General features: G+C 39.3%; 2 protein-coding genes across 4 annotated transcripts in view; one reads left to right on the top strand and one right to left on the bottom strand.

Moving 5' to 3' along the window:
• The window catches only part of SETD9 (SET domain containing 9), an 11514-nt gene extending 8158 nt beyond the window's left edge, over positions 1-3356 (top strand). The window contains exons 4-7 of the mRNA XM_081929902.1: positions 837-952; positions 1311-1416; positions 1616-1743; positions 2655-3356. Coding sequence (XP_081786028.1) covers positions 837-952; positions 1311-1416; positions 1616-1703 — 310 coding nt within the window. The 3' untranslated portion in view covers positions 1704-1743; positions 2655-3356. The remainder of the gene's footprint in view (positions 1-836; positions 953-1310; positions 1417-1615; positions 1744-2654) is intronic.
• On the bottom strand, positions 3234-22552 carry MIER3 (MIER family member 3). Of its 3 annotated transcripts, none has more exons than XM_081929798.1 (13): positions 22460-22552; positions 21598-21622; positions 19143-19288; positions 17922-18056; positions 16907-17027; positions 15284-15369; positions 14788-14863; positions 11471-11622; positions 10350-10431; positions 9308-9399; positions 7400-7527; positions 7089-7234; positions 3234-6986 (listed from the first exon to the last, which is right to left on the bottom strand). In XM_081929798.1, the coding sequence occupies exons 1-13, from the start codon at positions 22466-22468 to the stop codon at positions 6529-6531; spliced, it is 1656 nt and encodes a 551-aa protein (XP_081785924.1). In that variant the 5' UTR covers positions 22469-22552; the 3' UTR covers positions 3234-6528. The 3 variants fall into 3 exon arrangements, with proteins under 3 accessions (XP_081785924.1, XP_081785925.1, XP_081785926.1); XM_081929799.1 differs by having other exon boundaries at positions 21545-21622; positions 22460-22547; XM_081929800.1 differs by lacking the exon at positions 22460-22552 and adding an exon at positions 21983-22055 and having other exon boundaries at positions 21545-21622.

Genomic DNA, 22552 nt, shown 5'->3' with positions numbered 1-22552 from the left:
ATTTACACAGGTAATATAGGTGTGATGCTTGTGCCAGAAATTCACACATTACTATATATTTATAGCATGTTTACCCTGGAAAGGCTCCTAGAGTGGTTTGAAAAACAAACAAGATAGTCCTGCCCTCAAGCTTGCAATTTAAAAGACAAGACACAAAAGGAAAAGGGGATAAGGAGGGAGGAGGAAAACAAGCAAAATTGGACATAAACTCTTAATTTACATCTTATTGCAGTCCAGGAAGAAAAGGAGTCAAATGATGCTGGTTTCTCAGCAGAACTGATAAGAGTGGGCCTTGCTGCCCCATTTCAGTCTCTGCTGCAACCAAATGGAATGGTGGTCTGGATAAGCACAAGTTCTTGGTTGTTTAAATATTAAATATCTGGCAGGTATTCTTTGCATCTGCAAATATCTGCTGCAAAGTAACTTCCTTGCCATCACAGCCCTTCCTTAGACATGAGCGAAAACCTTCTTCATTACCAAAAATGAAGGCACATAGCTCGGATGCGCAAGACCCACCAAGTTAAATGCAGCCCATCAGCTATGTATGAAAGTCTGGCAGATGCTTGACAACCATTCCTTAATCTGAAGTGGAACATATATGCTGTGTATTCAGCTGAATGGGCAGCGTTTGATTTGCTGTGTCTCAAGTTCTGTAGAGGATCAAATTGTATTTGCTACTTACGGGTGCTGAATAGGATGTAGGTAATGAGTAGCATAGTCTTAGCAAATGAATTTAATTTGTGGGGTGAATGCACACATGTTTGCTTTGAAAAGATATGATTGCTCAAGAAGCTGTCAAAATGGGGTTTTTAGTTAACGCTGTAAGTTTTTTGCAGGTCATGCAGCAAGAGAGATCAGATTGGTCCTTTGAAAATGAGTGATGTATTTTGGCTTACAACTGGTCTGCAGAATCCACTGGCAGTGGGGCAATATGTTAACAATTGCTCACCTGGTAAGTAGGAGACAGAATTTTTCATAGACTAGATTCGGGCACCTTAAAGACCATCATGTTGAGTTCTCCAGGGATACAACTTTATGGGAGATTAACTTCTGGCTTACTGCTATCAAGCTACCAGTGTTGCTTCTAATCTGCAGTTTGGGTGAATGCTGGGACCTATCTTTTACATAGAGGGAAATGTTACATCTCCATATAATACAGTATTTAGAGCATCTGAACAGGATTTCTGTTATGATAAATAATGCGAGTGATGACTTATGTAAATAAATCCAAAAGATACATCAACTGAGAGTTGCACCAATATTAGTGCATCTCATCTTTTTCAATATTTTTCCTCTTATTTTTCCATCAGATAAAGCAGCCAATGTATGCTATCAGGAATTTGACGTACCTGAAGATTTTCCTATAGAATTTAAACAGTATCTTCCAAACATAAACTACTGTCATGAGATACAGAGGTGAGAAGTTTAATCAAATACTTGTTACAATCTCACAGATTGGATTAAGTTTGATAATTTGACTAGCTCATTATTGTCAAATAGGTCACATATTTAAACCTTAATTGGAACCTAAAGAAAGAAAAACTGGTGTGTGTTATGCATGTATAAGTGCATGTGCATAATAGTATCTGAAATTCCTCCACCATGCAATCTGCAGGCCCCTGAGATGTGTCGTTCTGATTGCTCTCCAAGACATTGGACCAGGAGAAGAGCTTTTCTCAAACTATTACACAATTATCAATTGAGCCTGAGGAGCCACTGATTGACCAGTTTTGGTCTCCTGAGGTATTTTTTACTGAATGCATACTTGGTGGCAGTGAGGGGTTTGGTGCATCCTTTTGGCTGAGCTTTTTAAGAAAAGAAAAATTAGTGCAAAATTAGTGGTTTATGCAGTGTTAAAACAGTGCCTGCAACCATCAGTGTTCTTCAGCCTATATATTTTCTTACTATTGTATCTTAGGATTTGCTCCTGTTCCTTTATATCAATAAACATAGTATACTTTGTAAGTTTGATTGCTTTAAATCAGTGGTGGGGAACTGGATCTGACCTGCAGACTGGATTTTTAAGTACCCCACCCCACTGTGGGGCACCACCTACCTCAGGAGTAGGCAACCTAAGGCCCGGGGGTCAGATTGCCTTCTAAATCCGGCCCACGGACGATCCGGGAATCAGCCTGTTTTTACATGAGTAGAATGTGTCCTTTTATTTAAAATGCATCTCTGGGTTATTTGTGGGGCATAGGAATTCGTTCATTCCCCCCACTCCCCCAAATATCGTCTGGCCCACCATATGGTCTGAGGGACAGTGGACTAACCCACGGCTGAAAAAGGTTGTTGACCCCCGACCTACCTGTAAGCCACCTGACATTATAATGACTTCAGGTGACTGATGAGTTATCACGGTTTGAAGGGGATCAATGTACAGGCTGGCCAGCTTAACGGCAATTACAACCTCCCTTTGAAGATGGGCAGTCAGCTGATTGGCGCTGGGAGTGTGGCTTCAAAAGGGTGTCTGGAGAACAAGAACATTCCACTTTCAAGAACCCCTGTGGATTCAAACCACTTCCTGAAAGTGGACTTCACAAGTACCTCCCTGAAGTCACCAATCCACTGAGAAGTTGTTACAATAAGCCTCTTTGAACCTGCCCTCTCAGCACCGTGTCACTGATGATAAACTATTTTGCTTCTACCTACAGAGACATCCATTTGGCGGAATCGCACTGCCTGCAACTCTGGATCCACACAGACATGGGAAGACGTTCCTGCATAAGTACTAGTTGACATGAACAAGTTATGCAGTTGAGCCAGGGCCTGCACTAGAGAATTTCCCAGTGGATTGGCACCCATACTTTGTACTTTCCAGGCTTGCGATTCCCAAAAACTTTTATACAGATGCATGCTGCCTCTAATGGAACATAGACATTGATGGCCTTCTCCTCCATGAACTTGTATGATTTTTTTAAAGCCAGTCATGTTGGGAGCCATTGCTGCATTTTACAAAAACTAATTCCATAGTGTAACTAGGTGCTGTGCACTTTATTCTATCCATCCTAAATCTTCCAACTTTCAGATTCATTGGATGGCCCCAAATTTTAGAATTAATGGGAGAGAGACCTCTCTATGCAATCAGAATGTAGTCTTGTCTGAAAATATAAATCTGGTTCTTTATGGATTAGAATCTGAACATCTGAAAACTCCTTTTAAAATAACCCTGTGTGTTCAAATATACTAAAGTGACAAATGTTGCAGAGGCATGAAAACTGTCACAAAAGAAAAAGGGTTTCCAGACATTTATTTCTGGAACTGTACACCAGGTATTAAAGTACAACAAATACAAAATAATGTTCAAAAAAATCAGTGTTTATGTACAAATATTAAAACCAATGCAACAATAGCAACTTCCTCTTGGGCATCCAATACTAAAACTGGTTGCGATTGTCACTAATTTATTTTGCTATGCACAGGGGATTCCAACCTGAATCTAGGAATGACTGGAATTACTGGTTGCTTCAGGAAGGACTGCAGACCTTAACTGTTAGCAAAAAAAAAAAAAACTACTGAGAAGTTTTCCCGCTCACATGGACAAATCATAACCATGATACTATGTAAATTCAGTTTCTCATTTATAGACAATGTGCTTTTAACACTGGGCAAACAGTCTTCTATTGGTCAGTTTATCCACTAGTTTACATTCAAACTTGAAATACCCACTAAAGACTTTGGTTAAAATTAAACTGTATTTCTAATACACTACTGGATCTGAAATTAACATATGGTTTTGACTTGGTTTTATAAGGAAACTGCACATATCAACCCAATCGTACACAATTTAGTATACTTCAGACAGTATTGTACAGCCTTCAAGTAAAGTCAGCCGTTTGACCATAACAAGAGGGAAAAAATAAGCATTTAAAAATCTAACAATGAGAAGATGAAATGAATTAACAAAAGTAAAAGTATTGCTCTAATCACAGCACCAGTTACACTTCTATGTGAATCAGCTATCCTTTTCAGAATCCCTGTAGTTAAATGATACATCTACCAAACTGCAATTGCCCATGATGGATTTTTGGTTTGTTTTTATGAAAAAGGAGAGAAGAGATAATATATTCAGCAATGAACAATGAAGTCATCACAGTTTGTTAGAAGAATTGTGCTTTACCCACATTGAATCAAGGCAATGTAGATTTCTTCATATGGTTGCAATTCTGCCATCTTCATGCTCTCCCTCAAACGCAATTCTTTTAATAAACGGTAACAAGTTCTCCATTTAAAATGTTTAACACAGAGAAAAACAGGTTAAGTCCAGCTTTTAAAAGAAAAATTCAATAAATAGCTATTTTACATGAATAAAGTCATAGTGGTACAAATTTATGAATGTCACATCAAGCATGCACAAAATGTTACTATACACAGAAGTAGTCAGAAAATATTGAAATAGATATCTAAAAAGATATGCAGAATGTACATATTTACATAATCTTGCAAATTATTGCCTCATTTTAACAAGGAATTAAAAGTAAACATTACCAGCTAGCCAGCCAACAGGCTAAATTAGATTAGCAATTAAAATCTATTAAAACTAGCTGGAATTCATTGTTCTTTCATACCATTTCAGAATTTTGGTCAAAAGTCTTTATTAAATAACTAAAGTGTCCATTCAACTTGCTGACAATCAAAACTTTAGACGAGAAACTAGACTCTCGGTCTTCATTAAGACCCCAGCAATGCATAGATAAACTGAACGTAGTACTGCATCAGCTAATGAGAATGGGTGTTGTCATTTAAGTGCAACTGGTATAAGCATTCAGACATGGTGTAATGATTTTTATACAGACCAGCCACTGTAAACCCATAAACTTGAATGTGTAACACAAAAAGAATATGGCCAGTTACTTTACAAAATTATCTGTGATGAGTCGATTCAAAAACAAAAATGAACAAAGATACAGAGTTCAGCACAAATCACAGCAACAAGAAGCCGACAATTTGGCTAAAAGCGTCAGAATACAACACAGGGCCAAGGCTACCCCATTATTGACTGTGTACTTATTAGAATGACAGCTTTTAGATGTATATTTCAGAACAGATCACCAACAGCAACTTTGTCCACTGTGCTAAATTAATTTGCTAAAATGTTACATGTGCTATATTAACTCTTTGAAGCCATCTTTGTTACAATGCCATGAAGAACACACAGCACTTTGCTGCATCTCAAACTCAGGATGTCAATGCAGTTCACAGTATGTAGAATAAATACCCTCCCTTTGAAGTATTAACTAAGGCATCTGCTTTCTCTATTTATGCAGTGCAACCATGAAATCATTACTACCAACACTGAAAAGTTTACTCTTTTCTTTTAAAAAAAATGCAATATTTTAAAAAGGAAATTAAATATACATAGTGGCCAGTGCAAAAATAGACATGTTTTACTGCATGTCAATTGTATTGTTGGAAAATTCAACATTTTTGTGTCGTTCGGGACACATAGCTAACACCTTTTGATTAATATTATAAATGACAGGCAAAGCTAGAATGAAAGGTTAAGCAATAAACATAAAACAGCTATAACAAAGATTCCTCTCCAGAACATGAAATGCAATCCAAGAAAAAAAAATATACATCCATGCTTGAAGATGCTTCAAAGTTGTGTATCATCTATGAATCTAGAGTCCCTCATAAGTTTAACACATTGAACTGCAGTGCTCTGAACTTAAGGCAAGTCCTAAGATGTAAACCATTAGTGGGAAATCCTAAGCTGTACCCTCACCTCTCAGTGGCCTTAAGAAAAATTACATAACATTTGATGTTTTCACATTACACTCCTCAGAAGTGTGGACAACTTCCCCACCCCACCCCAACAGTATACTGTATCATTTCAGCCAATAGGTTTACATACAGAAATCTGTGTAATTGTTTCTGTGTAAGGTAGCCATGGCCTATAATTTGGTAAGAGCATCCAAACACGTTTTTTAGACAGTGCTCCTACAGTCCTTTGTGCTAGTATCCATCAAGATGAACCTGTTGTTCTGTAAACTGAAGTGCTCTGGTTTAGTATGAGAGAAGGTTCCGCTTAAAAATATCATTGTATGTTTGTGCAGTTTAAATTAAAGAAACCTTTCCCTGCTTTTCATTAATTTTAATGCTACATTGAACAGGGATCAGGACTGGTACCTGTAAACAATCGCTTTTCCACTGCATCCATTACGGCAGAAGCAACTTAGACTAAAAAAGCCACTCCAATCAGTTCAGAATTTCTGTGCTGGTTTAGAGACATCAGTCTCTGTTTACAGGTTTAAAAAAGAAAGAGGAAGCAGAGCTTAAAGCTGCACCACAGAGTTCTCTTAGTCCCCAAACTCTGCTAAACGTCGTATGAAGTTTCCACATTTATGGATTGGAAAAAAGTGAAAATACTCTTGATAAATCAAGATATAGTTCTGTACATAAAGACATCACTGATGTCACATAGTTCAAACTTCCAGTGAAAGACTAAGCAAACCTGATCGTTCCCATCAAGTTTACCATAAACCACCAACAGTGTCCACTGTCTCTTCAGTTTGCTGATAAAATTCATTCTGAGTGGAGGGCAGTGTGCTGGTGTAATGCATGAGCACTAATAAAGCCATTTGTCTCGTTTGCAGATAGACTGCTAAAGTCAGCCACTGAGACTGCCATTTTGGCACTGGTAATGTGATGCGTGTGATTCTCAAAATCAACACCCAAGTTATTCACAGAAACATCATTCATATATGATTCTGGGACTGCAATTCCCATTTTTAGTCTCTTGGCAGGCCTTTCAGACTCCTCGTTGCACATGTTCATTGGGTTTAACTCGGAGTGATAAAATCCAGTCTCAAATAAATTAAAACAATCACTTTCACCATTACTAGGCAAGTTAAGCAAATCTTCTGTTACAACAGGCACATGATTAACTGCTGTCCGAGGCAAGCTGTCCAGAGGTGGGAAGGCATCATCTAAGCAGTTCACATCTGTAGAGTGGCAGACTGTGGCTACACTGTTGGTCAGTGCTAGAAGAAAGAAAAGCAATATTAGCCAAAATGTCACCATTATCCTGACATACAGCAGCAATAAGCTATTCCAAGACATCATCCGTGCACCCTTTAATTTACCTGTCAAATCATTGGCAGTGATAGAGCTCAGAATGCTTAGCTGTTGGTCAGGCGTGGGCTCCGATCTGCTGTTTGACGTTATGGCTGAAGAATGTACAGCTCCACCAAGAGCTTCTGCTTCATCTACCAACCGGTCCATATAGTCCCTGGAACGACAATGATCATCTTAAGGCAAGTAATTTAACTGACTATAATCAGAGGATATGCATCTTCAGAACAGCATCAATGCAATATTATAACATGGATGTGATGTTCTAGACGAGAAAATCACAAAACACAAAAATAAAGCCTTTCAAGGTCTTTGAACTTACGTGACTCCAGGATGGTGGTTGTATCTCTTTTTTCCAAATCTAGTTTGCTGTGCAAAGTAATCGTATCGTTCAGATTTCTTCCACATGTAGTAAAATGCTACACATTCAGCAACTGTTCTTGTTCTCACCTAAAAAGAATTGGCACATTCAAGTCTTGATATTGATATCCATCATAAATCCGTACATGGAAATGCCAACTTCCTTCTGAAAGAGCTGGCAAAGAAGGACCTGACTCCCCCAATAAATTAATATAATCCTGAGGGACTCATAGTGTTGAATCATAGAATCGTGCCCAAATTCACATTGTGAAAGCCAACAATATTCTAAGGATTCTTAAATTGGAGAGACTTGCTTGTATGATGTAGTAAGAAGATACTTACTACATAATACAAAAAACTTGTGGTTGGCTATTAGCATGCTGAGAGGGAACAGGGAGGATAAGGATGCCAAATTCTGGCTCATTTTGACTGGGTGCAGAATTCATAGGCTGGTTCATTGCTACAGAAACAAGAAAGTACGCCCCTGCAACTAGAGGTCTGAATCGTCCAGATTCTGCTCTAGTTCCATAAAAGCTTTTCTGGTAAAAAAAATCAAGTCATATGTAGTTTTCCGGCCATGCCTTCTTCAGAGAAGGATGTCACATGTGGCCCTCCAGATCATGTTGAACTTTAACTCCCATCACCCTCTGATAGGATAGCCAATTGCCAGGAATGATGGGAGTTACAGTTCATCAACATATGGAGAGCCACAGGTTCCCCTTCCCTGTCACAAAGGTTTCTTATTAAAAACCACTGAAAGCACCTGGAATCTTGGATAAAGGAAAAAGTTATGACACACTTTCTGAAAACCTTCCTCTCCTGAGTCTTGGGATGGAGAAATGGCAGGAATAGATTTAGAAAAAGGAACATGTCTGTAAACACAACTCTGAGCTTGGTAGACAAGCATCCTTCCCATTTGGATGAAGAGACTGTCTTATTGCTCCATGTGGCCTGCCTTCTCCTGTTTCCAGATTGGCAGATGCTATCTGGGGAACAAAAAAGGTAGTGGCACTAAGTTGACTTTGTGCACCACTGAGACATCTTCCAGCCAGCTGCTGGGATAAGAATATGAATGAATTGGTCCCTCCATTAACAGTAATGGGCCAGCAACCCTGGAGAGGAAATGAGGGATCAATTGAATAGAGAAAAAGAGGATACACAATTTCAAAAATCTAGCCATGACCAAGACACAGAACCCAGCAAATCAGGAAACCCAGGAAATGGCTCTTAGCTAGCTAATAAATTGCTGAGTCCATCAGACCCAACAATGCTTCTGTGGTAAAGAAGGGCCACAATCCACCTGAGGGTTAGAATGTTATCTCATTATGTCTCATATTTTACTTGCTGCTTTTATAATGTTATGTCATCCATGAGTCCATAGAAAATATCAACAAAGAGTTGTTATTGTGCATTAACAAATTTGTTGTGGAATAAGCATTTATGAGCCAGAGCCCACTTTGTCAAATGCATCTAACTTGGTCATCAACAAATATCAACTTTCTGATTTCAGAACAAAAGCAGAAGTAGTTACTAGTGATGCAGAACAGCTGTAGTAAACTAGATATTTTTCCTTCTTTCACCACAAACAATAATTTAGTTCTTGTAGAAGATAATGCAATAGCAGTAGAGTAAATGAATACAGCATCAAGTTTGTTTGCTTTTTTTAAAAGTATAAACATTCACAGTAATGACATTCCACAACAGACTGCTTCATACATAGAGGCTGACTCATTTACTACATTAACAGATTTACAACGTTTGTAATACATTTAACATGCCAATGGCCAGTCGGTAACAATATGCTGTCTCTACGTCTCCAATTTTAAAAACTCAAGCACCATTTGTTTCATTTATTTGTATATCAACATACCTTATTTTTTTGTATGAGATGAAAATCTTTTCCATAAATCAGAAGTGCATGTTCAAAGTTTCTACATTCTTCTTCTGTCCAGGCTGTCATCTCTTAAGGACAGAAAGGACAATTAAGATTGACGGTCTGTTCAAATTAATAGCCATTCCACCCTCCAGCACTTGGACAGCAAAGAAAACTTCACCCACCCGGTAATAGCAATCCACAAGTGGAAAGCTCACACCTAGCAATAAGAAGACCATAGATGCAGAACTACATATGTTACTTCATTTGGGTTCATGGGAAGCAAGCTTATTCCGGACTACACAGTTTTTGCTTCTTCTTTTTTAAAAAAAGTTCAACATACTCATTCTTATGGGGTGCTCAGCTATTAGCTCTATTGTACTACTTTTGTGCAACCAATGACAATCATATTTATGGCTATTTTAGTCCAAGCTCAAGTCAAATAATAATAATGCTAATTTGCATTACCTGAAAAATAGAGCTTAAGACCTAGAGCTCCTACGAGTCATATTCCACTCACAGGATGCTCCTGCTGTATGAAAAGGAGAAGGCAATTTTTGCCAATTCTTCCTTTCACACTTACTGAAAAGCTGTTTTGGAGAGTTGAGGATACAGGATGGAAATAAAGGAGCAAGGTGCCTGACTCTGTTAACTCATTGAAGATAGAATCAGAACAACCTGGCCACAGAAAATTTCAAGAATGCCACAAGGAGTTAAGTCATGTCTGTATGCTTCACTCCTCTGCTGCCCAAGAATGGTCTTCCAAAGACTCTCCTCCCTGGAAGAGAGGGGAGTGGTTGTGGGCGGGAGCCCGAGCTCCGCCCCTGTTCTACTGTTACAAACTGTTGAGGAACTGGAGTAGATGACTTGCCACCTCAACTCATTTCTACACTTTTCAACTTAAAACAATTTAAACCATTCTTATAGCACAATCCTATGCTTGTTTACTCTGAAGTAAGCTCCACAGAGTTCAATGGACTTACTCCCACTTAAGTGAGTAAAGGTTTGTAGCCTCAAACTCTTTGCAGAGATTTCTTACCTTGAGATGCCTTTCCATTGGAGCAATATCTCTCAATTGCTTCTTTTACGTTGTGGTTACATTTGAAAAGTTCATAGAGTGCCTAGGTGAGATTAAAATATTTATTGTTAAAAGAAGTCAAAAGTATACAGTAGAATGGTTATACTCCCACGCCAGCCAAAAATTGTTTACTTTATTATAGTGCAATTACTCAAAATATTTATCATTAATATAAAGATTATATGAACACCAGAACAGGGCTGTGTCCAGTGGTTTCTCTCTGCCAGAACAAGGGCTCTTGCACTGGCAGACAGGTGTGTTTGAAAATTGTGCAAGAGGAATCCAATGCAATAGTTAGGCTAGCGGAAACTCACTTGTGCAACAGATTTCCCAATCTACTGTGCAACGAAGTTACCAGCAACATGTTTGTATGTTATCTTGCACAACAATGTCCTGCTGGCACAAAACATTTTGCCAACAAGTGTACCTCTACACAACTCGTAACTACATTGGAGACAACCCAGTGTCCAAAGATATTGTGCCTTGTGAGAATTACAAAGCCATAAAGAATGGTGGTTGCTGCTGGTTACATCTGAAGAAGTTTCCTAAAAGCTCAAACTAGGGATTTTAAGATATGGAAAACAGTAAACACACATAAAAGTATGAAGGACCGTTGCCTCAAAGCACTTGGAGAGGAGGAGTGCTGGGGAGCCCTGACTGGCTGTACCTGCCACCACAGATTTGCTGTGTATATAGGGATGGATCTGAATTCAAATTATGACAATACATTACGGAAACAAACCAGTTTGAGCTTTTGATAAATTTACTCTGAGCCCCTTTCAAAACCTATTTATTTTTAAATGACAGTAAGATTTTCATCACCCAAGAATAAGGATCCTTGGGGGGAGGGGAAGAGGGTAAGGATATTTCGTTTATAAAAACTTTTTGAAATATTCTGACATGTCATAGCATAAATTTAAGTGTGATGAAAATAAGCCATTCTTACAATTGTTTATTAATATAAATGTATCAAAATGTAGGTTCAAATCAAATGAAAGCAAAAATATTTGAGTGGTCTTTTCTTGTAACATAAGCAGAGAAAAGCCCTAGGCAGGCAATATATGTTCAGGTAAGAAACATACCTGTTCATTATCCCTTGTATGCATTCCCTCAGGAATTCTGCCAATCGTTTTTTCATTTCCAGTTCTTAAAGAGGTCTCAAAAAGGTACTCTCTAACTTTATTTTCTGAAATCATATCAGGCTGCCAAAGTAGCTGGTCTTCATTTTTATATGCTGTGAAGAAAAACCATTGGAACACAAATGATAGGAAATACTCTTCAGTAACATACAAGCAAAATATTGTGAAAATAAGAGCATATTGGCCACAAAAATAAAGATGTAAGAGACTTAGCCATTAGACAGATCGTGTAAAAGAGAGCTAATGAAAAGCAAACATCCTTTAAAACTATTGGTGAGTAATCATCCTCCACAAAATGTCAAATGGGGCAAATGAAATGGGTATAATACTTGTCAAACCTAATAATCAAAAGTTGCAATTAACTTTTTCAGGTGACTCTCACCAAGAAACACATGCAGAACTTCAGGCATGCTAAAATTAGAATATTAAAGGCCAGATTTAACTAATTACTCCCACTAGTGTAAGCCCACACATGGACAGTGATTTCCCCCCTCTCCTCCTCCCAGGTACCCCTGCTAAATTGCCTTGGGGTGTGTGCCAGGAGAACCCCCAAAACAGCATGCATAGAGAGGAAAGGGGTGATCATTCTGTCTCACAAGTTGAAATGTTTGTACTAATGAAATGATTGCTATAGTGCTGTGTTGAGTTCTTACCTAAGTGGTTTCTATGCCTTTTTCCTTAACATCTGAATAATATACATCAGCATTAAGACTGAGCAATCATATTTAAGATGCATTTACACGCAGTCGAGTAAAAACAATGTCAAAGTTAAAGTTTGAATTTGTTTAAATGTAACATTTAAGCCACACTTTAAAGATTTTAACTATAAATCAAAATTTAAAAAAAATAATAAATATTTCCGTTCAACCACTTTCGGTTATTGAAAAAACTTCTCAGGTTTCACATAAAAGGAATATTGTGTACTCTTTATAAAACTGTGTTTACTAATCTCACTTAAGCTTAGCACTTAGTTTTATGAAGATAAAATCTAATTCTGAACAGAAGCTCTGATGATTCATTGCTTTCCGGGCACAATTCAAGGCCATAGCTTTAATCAACATAATCCCAAGAAGCCTTCACCCCGGTATGGCTCCCCTTTATCACACACACAGGCCAACAAGACAACAAGAAGAATCCACCAACAGCATATGAATGAATATGGCTAACCTGATCCAAAAACACACATCCCAAACTCACACATGAAAACAAATTTCACCGCAGCCAATCACAAACAAACAACCACACCCTGGGCCAACCCCAACCTCACTCACCACCAAAGGAACACAAGCGAATAGCAAAGAAAACCTGCACAAGCAATGCTGACACAAAACCCCACACATACATTAAATGGAATGCCCTCCCACCAGATGTCACAGAGAAAAACAACTACCAGACTTTTAGAAGACATCTGAAGGCAGCCCTGTTTAGGGAAACTTTTAATGTTTAATAGGTTATTGTATTTTAATATTCTGTTGGAAGCCGTCCAGAGTGGCTGGGGAAATCCAGCCAGATGGGTGGGGTATAAATAATAAATTATTATTAGTATTAGTACAGTGGTACCTCGGGTTAAGAACTTAATTCGTTCTGGAGGTCCATTCTTATCCTGAAACTGTTCTTAACCTGAAGCACCACTTTACCTAATGGGGCCTGCTGCTGCTGCAGCGCCGCCGGAGCATGATTTCTGTTCTCACCCTGAAGCGAAGTTCTTAACCCGAGGTACTATTTCTGGGTTAGCAGAGTCTGTGACCTGAAGCGTCTGTAACCCGAGGTACCACTGTAGTAGTAGTAGTAGTAGTAGTAGTAGTAAAAAAAAATCGCCACCCGACCCCCCCACACCATGGCCCCCTCCACCTCTTCCCCCCTTTTCTTCCTAATGTAACACTAACGTCTCAACAAATGAAACTGATCTGTAGAAAATGTAACTTGAAAAAAGAGGCATTGCATTGCACATACTTCTGTAAACCAAGAAATCTTTAATAAAATAAAATACATTTTTTAAAAAAACATAGTCCCAATAAGCCTGAAACCCACAAAACATTAGGGAGCACCCCGAGATGCCTCCTATTGGGAAGACGTGTACCACATACCCTACGTGGTACTGAATCGGAGAGGAACACAACTTTCATTAATGTGCTACTAATCTTCTCCTTATTGGAGAAGCCTGACAGAACATGATGTAGCAAATGGCGGGGGGGGGGCAGGGGTACGATGACAGGCAGAAGACTAGTGGCCACACACCCTGAGGGGAAATAAACCACAAGACCTTTAAACACACACAGGAAACACTTGAAGCAAGCTGAGCATGGAGGCACACCACTCACATACACATCCGACACGCAAGACGCACAAGCTATTCAGCAATTAAATCAGGCCAGAAGAGCAGGTGCAACATACAAGTCTGCTTATTTAAGCAAGACAGGAAAATGAACTGTCACTTCAAGGGGAGGGATGCCTCAAAAATTCCACCAGACTACCTTTAGGTAACAAGGACTACTCTCACTTGATGTTTTCCTAGTACCCATTCAAAAAAGATGCCATGCCGCAAGGCTGCCAACAACCCTCTCTCCCCGTTGTTGGGACTAACAAGGAACTGTTGCTGCATGGCAGAACTGCACTGGTGCCAAAATGCTAGCACCTCATCCTATGTTACTAAATCAACAGCCCAGAAAATCTGTGTTAGCCATCTTCCACATATCTTTGCCCGACCTAAATGCTGTTACAAATACTGTATTGTTACAAATACAATCTTCAGTGTCGGCTGGCAGTAAAGGATGTGCTAGCTGTTACATTCAAAGTGGTTTTTTCCCATGGGAAGTTTTCCTGTGTTCTACAAATATTTTTGAATTCTTTGCCCTATGTTTACAAGTTTATGGAAGGCAGCCTTGAGTCTAGCTTTCATGTATCTAAGAATTTATAATGAGATGATTGCAACCGCTTCTGTACTGCTTTTCAGAAAACAAAAGTGCTTCATAACACACCAGTAAGACTCAAAACAACCCTGTGAATTAGAGATAAGGCTGAGATAGTAAAACACAGCTGGTGAGCTCCATGGATGAGTGATACTTTAGAAACTGGATGTCCAGGATCCAAATGCATTACTCCATTCCCTGCACTGCCATGGCCCTTTGACATTCTACCCTGAGAGTATTGCAACTACAACTTTCCAAAATGCAATTTTCAAATCTTGATACAACAGTCACAAGGCAGTGTACAAGTTTGAACAATATAATCATTAATCAAGAAAAATAATGGGAACTCACCCTTTTCATCATCGCTGCTGCTCTTGCCCAAATAAGGTGGAATTTCCGCTTGGTACTGTGCACCAATCATTATTTCCTGAAGAAACATTTTTTCAAAGTATTTAATTATACATTTATTCACATATAGCTCTCATAAAAAACAATTGTAACCTAAATGGTGATTATCTGAACACCATCTTCTCTCCTTGCACAACATCCAACTTTCTCACTTCTAAGAATACAAAGGGGAAGCAAAAATATTTCTTTTGAGAGCTGCCAATCCCCTTGACTTCTGCAGGAGCCTTCACAGGGCCTGCTACTGGGAGGGTAGCTAAAAGCTTACACAGACAAGCAGAACACTGCCCAGGATGCCCCAAAGCGGCATCAAATGTAAGTCCAGGGAAATGCATATTTCATATATTTTAATTTCACAGTCTTTATGTATCCAAGATATGTGGCTCAGTTTAGTTATTTAAGTATGTTTAAATCTACTAGTGTGGGTCATTCTAAGGGTTACCTTCCGCAAATCTTCAGATGAATTCCCCGCATCCACTTCCACATCTTCACCATCAGATTCTTTATCACCATCACATGTAGTATTTGCTTTTTATAATGGAAAACGAATAAATCTTAATTCAGGCATATTTAACAACTTGAATTTCACATACTGCAACATAAGTAGTTCTGAGAAGAGTTTTTTATAGTTTTGTTTTGAGCACTAGACAGCAAAATTATCAGTTACAGTCCGCTGCACAAAAAGGGTAGGCATCAGTCTGACAGGGTAATCTTCTGGATTGTATTAAACAAAGTCCTACTCAAAGTAGACTCACTGAAATGAATGGACTTAAATTAGTCCTGTCCATTCACTTCAACGGGTATACTATGAGAAGGATTAGCACTGAATACCACCCAATGTCTACTCTGGTGTTAGTCCTACTGAGTAATGTAGAATTTACTCCCAGGTTAAACATGTCTAGGAAAGCTAGCCAGTGTGGTCTTCCAGTCAGCAGGGCCAGTAGTTAGGGTTGATGAGAGGTAACATCCAGCAACATTCAGACAGCCACAGGGTAGTCAAAGCTGGGATACAGGAATGAAGCCTAAGTCCAGAACCATGATTCAGAAGGCTGAGAACATCAGCGCTTTCAGATGATCAATTACCAAATGCATGTACACCAGCCTCTACAAAACTCTGTAAACCAAAATTACATTTCCGATTGCTCTCTTTCATTGTGTTTCTCGTCTTACTTAAATTGTAAAGCGGAGGGCAGGGCCCTGCATTTTACACTGCTTTATGTACAGTGCTTTGTTTACATAGGTTTATTAGAAATATCACCACATTTCAATTTAAACCAATACAAAGTATGCCAGTGATTAACTGAAAATTGGATTGCTCTAATGTTTTCTGTGCCTGCTGCTCCCAATTTGCACACGAAGAAGTATTTATTTAGATAAGTTAGAATGCACAGTAAGTGGCTGATAAAAGGAACTGCAACAAATTCCTGTGTCAATTTTTTCTCCAGCAAGGCACCACAAAAGAATAATAAGAGAGGGGGAGACATATGTAAAATGACCCTATTAAATGATCTTCAGTAATTTCCACACTATAGTTTCTTTCACTATCTGGAGTTTTGCAAGTTCAAAACAGATGAATAAAGAGTTTCAGGATAGTTTTATGAATTTTGGTTACCAATATCCCTCCTCTAGAGCATACGTGTCAAAAAGGATTTGTGATTATTCCTAACATACTAAGAATTATTCTTCCTGAAATTTTAGCATGGTCACAGATGTACACTTGTTCACCAACTCTGCCATGGCACCCATTTTTTAGATAAATTAAAGTTATGCAGTTTGTTGAAAGTCTACTAGGTGGTGTGGTTAGTACTTTTGCACTGCTGCAACATTAAATTTCACACTTTTGTCTCACAACCATGTGATTTACTTGTACAAAATGGACCATGTGTAGACCAAAAGCCTATCCTGCCTTGGCTGCATTTGAAATAATTGAGTGCAACAAGCTGAGACAGAATGTGTTCCTTCAGTTAGAGAGCAAAATGCATGACCGAATCAATCTCACAGTCCTAATACTTCTACTTCTGACACAATCTTCTGAAACACAACATATTAATATTATTTTCCCTACATCTTAAAGGCCGAGGGAAAAAGTCTGTAGTTTCATGTGAAGTAACCGATGGTGTCAAATCATCAGCAGAAGACTGTGTTTCTTCATCATCTCCTGACAATAGGTCTTTGGCTATTTCCTCCTGTAATCAGAAGAGTCAATCATTAGTATCATTCCACTCTGGAAGAAGTAACTGTATCCTGAAATTCATAATATTCCTTATGTGGAAGCCTGGAGAAGAGGGGCCTTTGCATTATAATTTCATTTACTGCTTATATCAGACTCAGTTAGAGTCAGAGTTAAGAAAATGCAAGAGATAAAGGGAAACAATTAAAACATCCAGTCGTTTTAGGTTTCAGTAATTACATAAAGCACCTGAGCTTTGTATATATGAAAAATTACAACCTGTCGCTAGCAACTCAATACTGACAATGTGACCAATTGAAAGAAAAGGGTGTTCAAAAGAAACTACAAAGTAACATTTGATAAGGGAGGTATATGTAGATGTAATGCATACTATTTATTTGAAATCACTTTTACTTTTTCTATTTACTTTTTAAAAATGTCTTTAACATTATAAATATCTCATTTTCTTTCATTTTGAATTACATGAGTTATATCCAACACTGTTATTTAGCTGATGGTAAGGCAGGCAATTTTCAGTTATTATGAAATCATTGCCCGTCATAAGGGTGAGGGGCTGTAGTGGAAAGAGGGAAAATTGCTTCCCATTTTTGCTACTGGAAGTATTTACTCTCAAGTGAGTGGCACCATTGAATACAACTCAGTTATTCAACTTATAGCCCAATCCTAACCATTTTTCATCACAAAAAATTACTTCCAGGAAAGCATGTGTTGAATTGAAACTAATTATCTACAAGTTAAAGGAAAATTGTTGTCAGATTTCAAAGATTTTTGCATAAATGCAGAACATTTGGGCCTCAATGTTCAGTGCAATGAGGGGATTTCATGGTAACCATAGAACCCATTAATCTCCTGCCTCACATTGTAACAAAGAAATATGTTTACGACTTACTTTATCCAAAGTCATGTCTGGCAGTTCATCTGCAAGTTCACTTGGGGAACTATCTGCACTGGAACTTGCTATAACTGGAATTGTCGGTTCATAGCCATAGAATGCCAATAAGTCTTCTAAGGGCATGCTTCCTTCCTGGGTTTTTTTTCAAAGGAAAAAAAGATGCATTGCCATTTGTAAAAACAACAATGTATTTTTAAATATACAAAAACAAACAAAATGGTTTTAACAACTACAAAAAACATTATCCAAATCCAAGATATAAGGAAATCTAATTTAAATACTCTTTTCCTAAGTTAAGTTTTCAGCCCAAGTAAAAACATTCCTCTTCCTTCAAGCTTTTTGAATTCTCAGGATTGGCCTTGTATTGAAAGATGTTATATAAAAAACTAGGTTCTAAATTTTAGATTTTTGATTGCTATGACCTGTCCTGCGATCATTTTATGAGGCAGGACAGGATATAAATTTTACAAATAAATAAAATAGAAGAGAGATTTAAATATGCAATATAAATTAACAGAGATGACATTTGCAATCTGATCCTGTGCTGTCACTTTACCTGCAACGGACAAACATTCTATCACTTGGGCATCCTATCATATGGTTCTGCAATAGCTCCTGAAGAGCCTTGTACACAGTACGGTCATACCTTCCAAAACTTTCAGAAACCAAAGCAAGGCTTCTGATTGGCTGCAGGAACCTCCTGCAGCCAATTGGAAGCCGCAGAAGCCCTGTCGGACTTTCGGGTTCCGAATAAAGTTCGCAAACTAGAACACTCACTTTCAGGTTTGCGGCGTTCGGAAGCCAAAACATCTGAGTACCAAGGCGTCCCGAATCCAAGGTACAGCTGTACAGCTATACTACCCTTTGATCTCCTTATGGTGCTGGCAGTACTGATGGCTGCATAGTAAACAAATTTGCTTTTTTTAAAAAAATATGATATTTTCTGAATCTAGAATTGGTATTTAAGGTGACAGAGCTTAAGGGGATGCTGTGCGGGAGTGGTTTTCTATCATCTTGCATTGTTGTCATATCAATAGTTAAGTTTTTCTGCTGCTGTTCTTTAAGTATTTGTTCCCATAATTTTTTTAACTGATTGAGTCAGATCAGTGGTATTCTACAAAAATTCTCCCCAGAATTTCTTTGGTGTTTAAGAATGAATGCACAATTTGACCAAAGTTATACTAAAGATCCAGCATGCCTAAGGGAAGAATTCCTTACCTTTTCTAAGTCTTCAATCTCAGAACCGAAATTTTTGCCCTCATCCATCATTTCCTCCTCTTCAAGAGTTCTTTCATCATCATAGTCATGTACCAACATTTCAGCTGTAGGGTCAAAGTCATGATCCTCAGAAGACAAAGAGCCAACTATAAAAGACAATTTAAATCACTTTAGGAACACACAAAATGATATCAACACTAAAAAGCAATGGTAAAAATTCATTTAAGTTCCAAAGTTAATGTTCCAAACAAAGAAGCATCAACATCCATTTTTATTATGCACAAGTTGTACACACACTTGTATGGACTGCAATTAAATCAAAAAGAGAATGAGCCTCATGCCTCTTATTCTAGAATAGCTCTACCAGGCAAGTGAAGAGACTGCTCTGGAAGAAAAGTCCTAGTGACACTTAATTACAGCCTTTGTTGCAAGTATTGTATGTTAATTATTTGCATGAATATTAACTATGCATGTATGAGCTCAAATGTAAGCACAGTTCTTGATTTGTAGGAAACATAAAAAAAATTGGATCCCAGATTTCAGAAATGTAGTGTCAGTAGACAAACACCTACTGAACAGGAAAAAATGTCGCTGATTAGAAGCTGACTCACTTGAAAATATGGTTAAAAACAGTTTGGAGGAAAGGGAAACACCATCTAAACAAGTCAACATTAAGCGTTGACAAGTAATTTTAAACTAGCAAGAGAAGTTATACTATTAAAAAGCTGTGTAAAACAGCCCCAGATATGCAACATGCTTGTTATAAACACACCAAGACAGTATAACTTGTGTTGCAAATTAATGGTAACATATCTGAGTGGTGAATGCCCACTTCCTTGGACTGCATAAGCTTGGATATCAGAAGATCTTCTTGATTTAAAGAAACCCAAGATCTTTGGACCAACTGCACATTTCCAAGTAACTGTGAAGTATCTGAATCAGGACAATTTAAATGCATACAGATGATACTTCAATTAAATCTAATTTACCTGAAGTTGATGAAATAGAGAAATGCTATAAGCTTGTTCTCAGACAATAAATGTAAATAAAAACTTCACACAGATCTTCCAATTTCATTTTTTTTAATAAAGTTTCCTCTCTTTGATGCTAAAATATACTGAAAAATATACTTATTTATAAGTATAAAATATACTTATTTAATCTAAAGTAACAAAAACCTGTTAAAGGGTTCCCCAACCATGCAGAGCAGCTATGGAGAGCACAGGGAGGCTGCATGGGGATAAAGGAGCCCCTTTGCATGAGTCTGTTTGTTGAGTACTCTTGTAGCTTGTTTTATTTTGTATATAGAGTTAAAGGAGATGCTCCAAAGAAGGCTGCATATTTAATAACAGAATCCTATACTCAATTCACTTAAGCTTTCTTACATAAACTAAGTAATCTTTCTCAATTACTCTATTAATAGGTTTAGGTAATTTGGCAACTTTTGAAAATATGTAGGATACAGGATTTTGCATTTGATTTCATTAGAAGACAAATTAAGATTAACATTCACTACACTTCAATTTCATTGACAAATAGTTCCACATCTGCTTCTATTCATTGAAGTTATGTAAGTTCTACATACACAGCAACAATAATGACTACAAAAGCAATTAAAGCAATAAGACCAAGCCTACATCCTACATAAAAAGGATCCTACCTACATTCACAGCCTAATTCTAGCCATGGCTAGAACAAAGTTTCATTAAGTTCAATGAGATTTATAAGCAACTTTCATGTGGGCACAATCTTACTTAGGAATAACTTGCATTTCTTATTTTTAAAAATGAATTCTGTCTGATGTACTTTGGCTTGGCTGTACTTTGCTGTTCTTACTGTTGTGAGCCACCAAGAGCCAGGGTAACTTTTTTAAAAATAAAAGAATAATTAACTTCCATTTAAATCAACATTATTCAATTCTGAAGATCTCAGATTTCAAGGCTGCAACTTTAAGTTCATTTCTCAATAAGAAAGTTCTTCTCAATTCAGGGGGACACACTTCTGCACAAGCATACATTTAGCAAAGCAGAAAATGGTTTGAGGATTGCTGAAGGAGTGACTCCCGAAAGCAGCAAACAACTAGCATTAGGGATTTTACTGACTTACATTTTAAGGCAAGTTGCCTCGCATGTACCATAGATTTTATTTAGAAAGTTAAATGCCTGGCTTTTACAACACCCACAACAGCTTTGCAACCCGTCACTACAGATTGTACAAGAGAGAACAGCTCTACAGGGCTCGGCCCTTCTAGAACCAAACAAGTGACTTTTAACATGAAAAAACCAAGAAACAAAATAGGAAAGATGGAGGAGGTGGGGTGGGGTGGGGGAATCACTGTAAACAGAGAAAATACACAAAGCATCTTTTGACAGATGCGCCTGTAACCTGGCCCTTAACCGTACCCAAAAGCTTCCCACTGCCGGAATCACAGAAGAAGGAACTGAACAGGACAAACCTGGGCTCGAACTCCCAAAGGAAGCCTGGAAACAAGCAACGGGAGAAAGAAGTGGTTAGAGAGGAGCTGGAAAGGGAAAAGGAGGCGAAAAGGGGTGGGTGGGTTTGTTGTTAATGGAACACATTTCAAGTTTCTCGCACACACTTCTCTCCGCGCCCCCCCCCAACTTCGCCTTCCCTTTTTGTCTCTCAGCATCCCTTCCTCCCTTTCCCCACCCGCAACTCCGGAGCCTCCATCCCTCGTCCGGCCGCCCATCCCTTTCGCCGTAGCTTCTCCGCCCTGCCCTTCGAGCGTCGCCTCTAGCCCTCCAAGCCCCTTTCGCTTTCCCCCTCCCCACCGACCCACTGTCGCGATCCCGAGGGCCCCGAGACACCCGCGTCCCCACCTCGGCCGGGCCCGCCCGGGCGCTGACAGGGGCTGTCCGGAAAGCAGCGGCGAAGGCAGCCGGACCGCCCGTCGGAAAAACACTCACACCCCACAAAACTCGCTCAGCCCCACCAGACCCCCTCCATCCCGCGGCCTTGGCCCTCCTCGGGAGCCCCGCGGAGCAAGGGCTTGGCCCGAGCGCCCTCCACCTCCGCGCCCAGCCGCGGGACTGTGGGTGGAGACCGGCCGGGCAGCTCCGCAGACAGCCATCGGGAGACGGACGGCAGCTAGCCGCGGCCTACTCGCGCAGGCTGCGCTCCGCCGGGGCAGGCGGCTCCAGCAGCAGCCCGGCGGCCCCCGAAGCCCCCGAGGCGGGCCGGCGACCCCCGTAAGGGAGTCACGGGGCCGCCCAGGGGGCCGGAGGGGGAGCCCCGCCAGCGGAGCCCCGCCAGGAGCCCGCCGGACCCCAGCGCCCCTACCCGCTTTCCCCGCTCACCTCCGCCATATTGGGAGCGCTCGGGCTGAGCAGCAGCGATGCGCCAAGTGCCCGGATGGGGCCGCTAAGCCAATGGCAGCCCGGCCGGGACTG

This window comes from Podarcis melisellensis, assembly GCF_964234715.1.
Source record: "Podarcis melisellensis genome assembly, chromosome: 11".
Taxonomy (NCBI): domain Eukaryota; kingdom Metazoa; phylum Chordata; class Lepidosauria; order Squamata; family Lacertidae; genus Podarcis; species Podarcis melisellensis.
The sequence above is the reverse complement of the archived record's forward strand: the minus strand, read 5'-3'. Positions and strand labels throughout refer to the sequence as shown.

Coding starts and splice junctions, on each gene's coding strand:
- MIER3 (XM_081929798.1), bottom strand. Junction 19,289..21,597: donor CTTTGGGAGTTCGAGCCCAG/GTTTGTCCTGTT, acceptor TGTCTTTTATAG/TTGGCTCTTTGTCTTCTGAG. Junction 7,235..7,399: donor AACCACCATCCTGGAGTCAC/GTAAGTTCAAAG, acceptor TTGTCGTTCCAG/GGACTATATGGACCGGTTGG.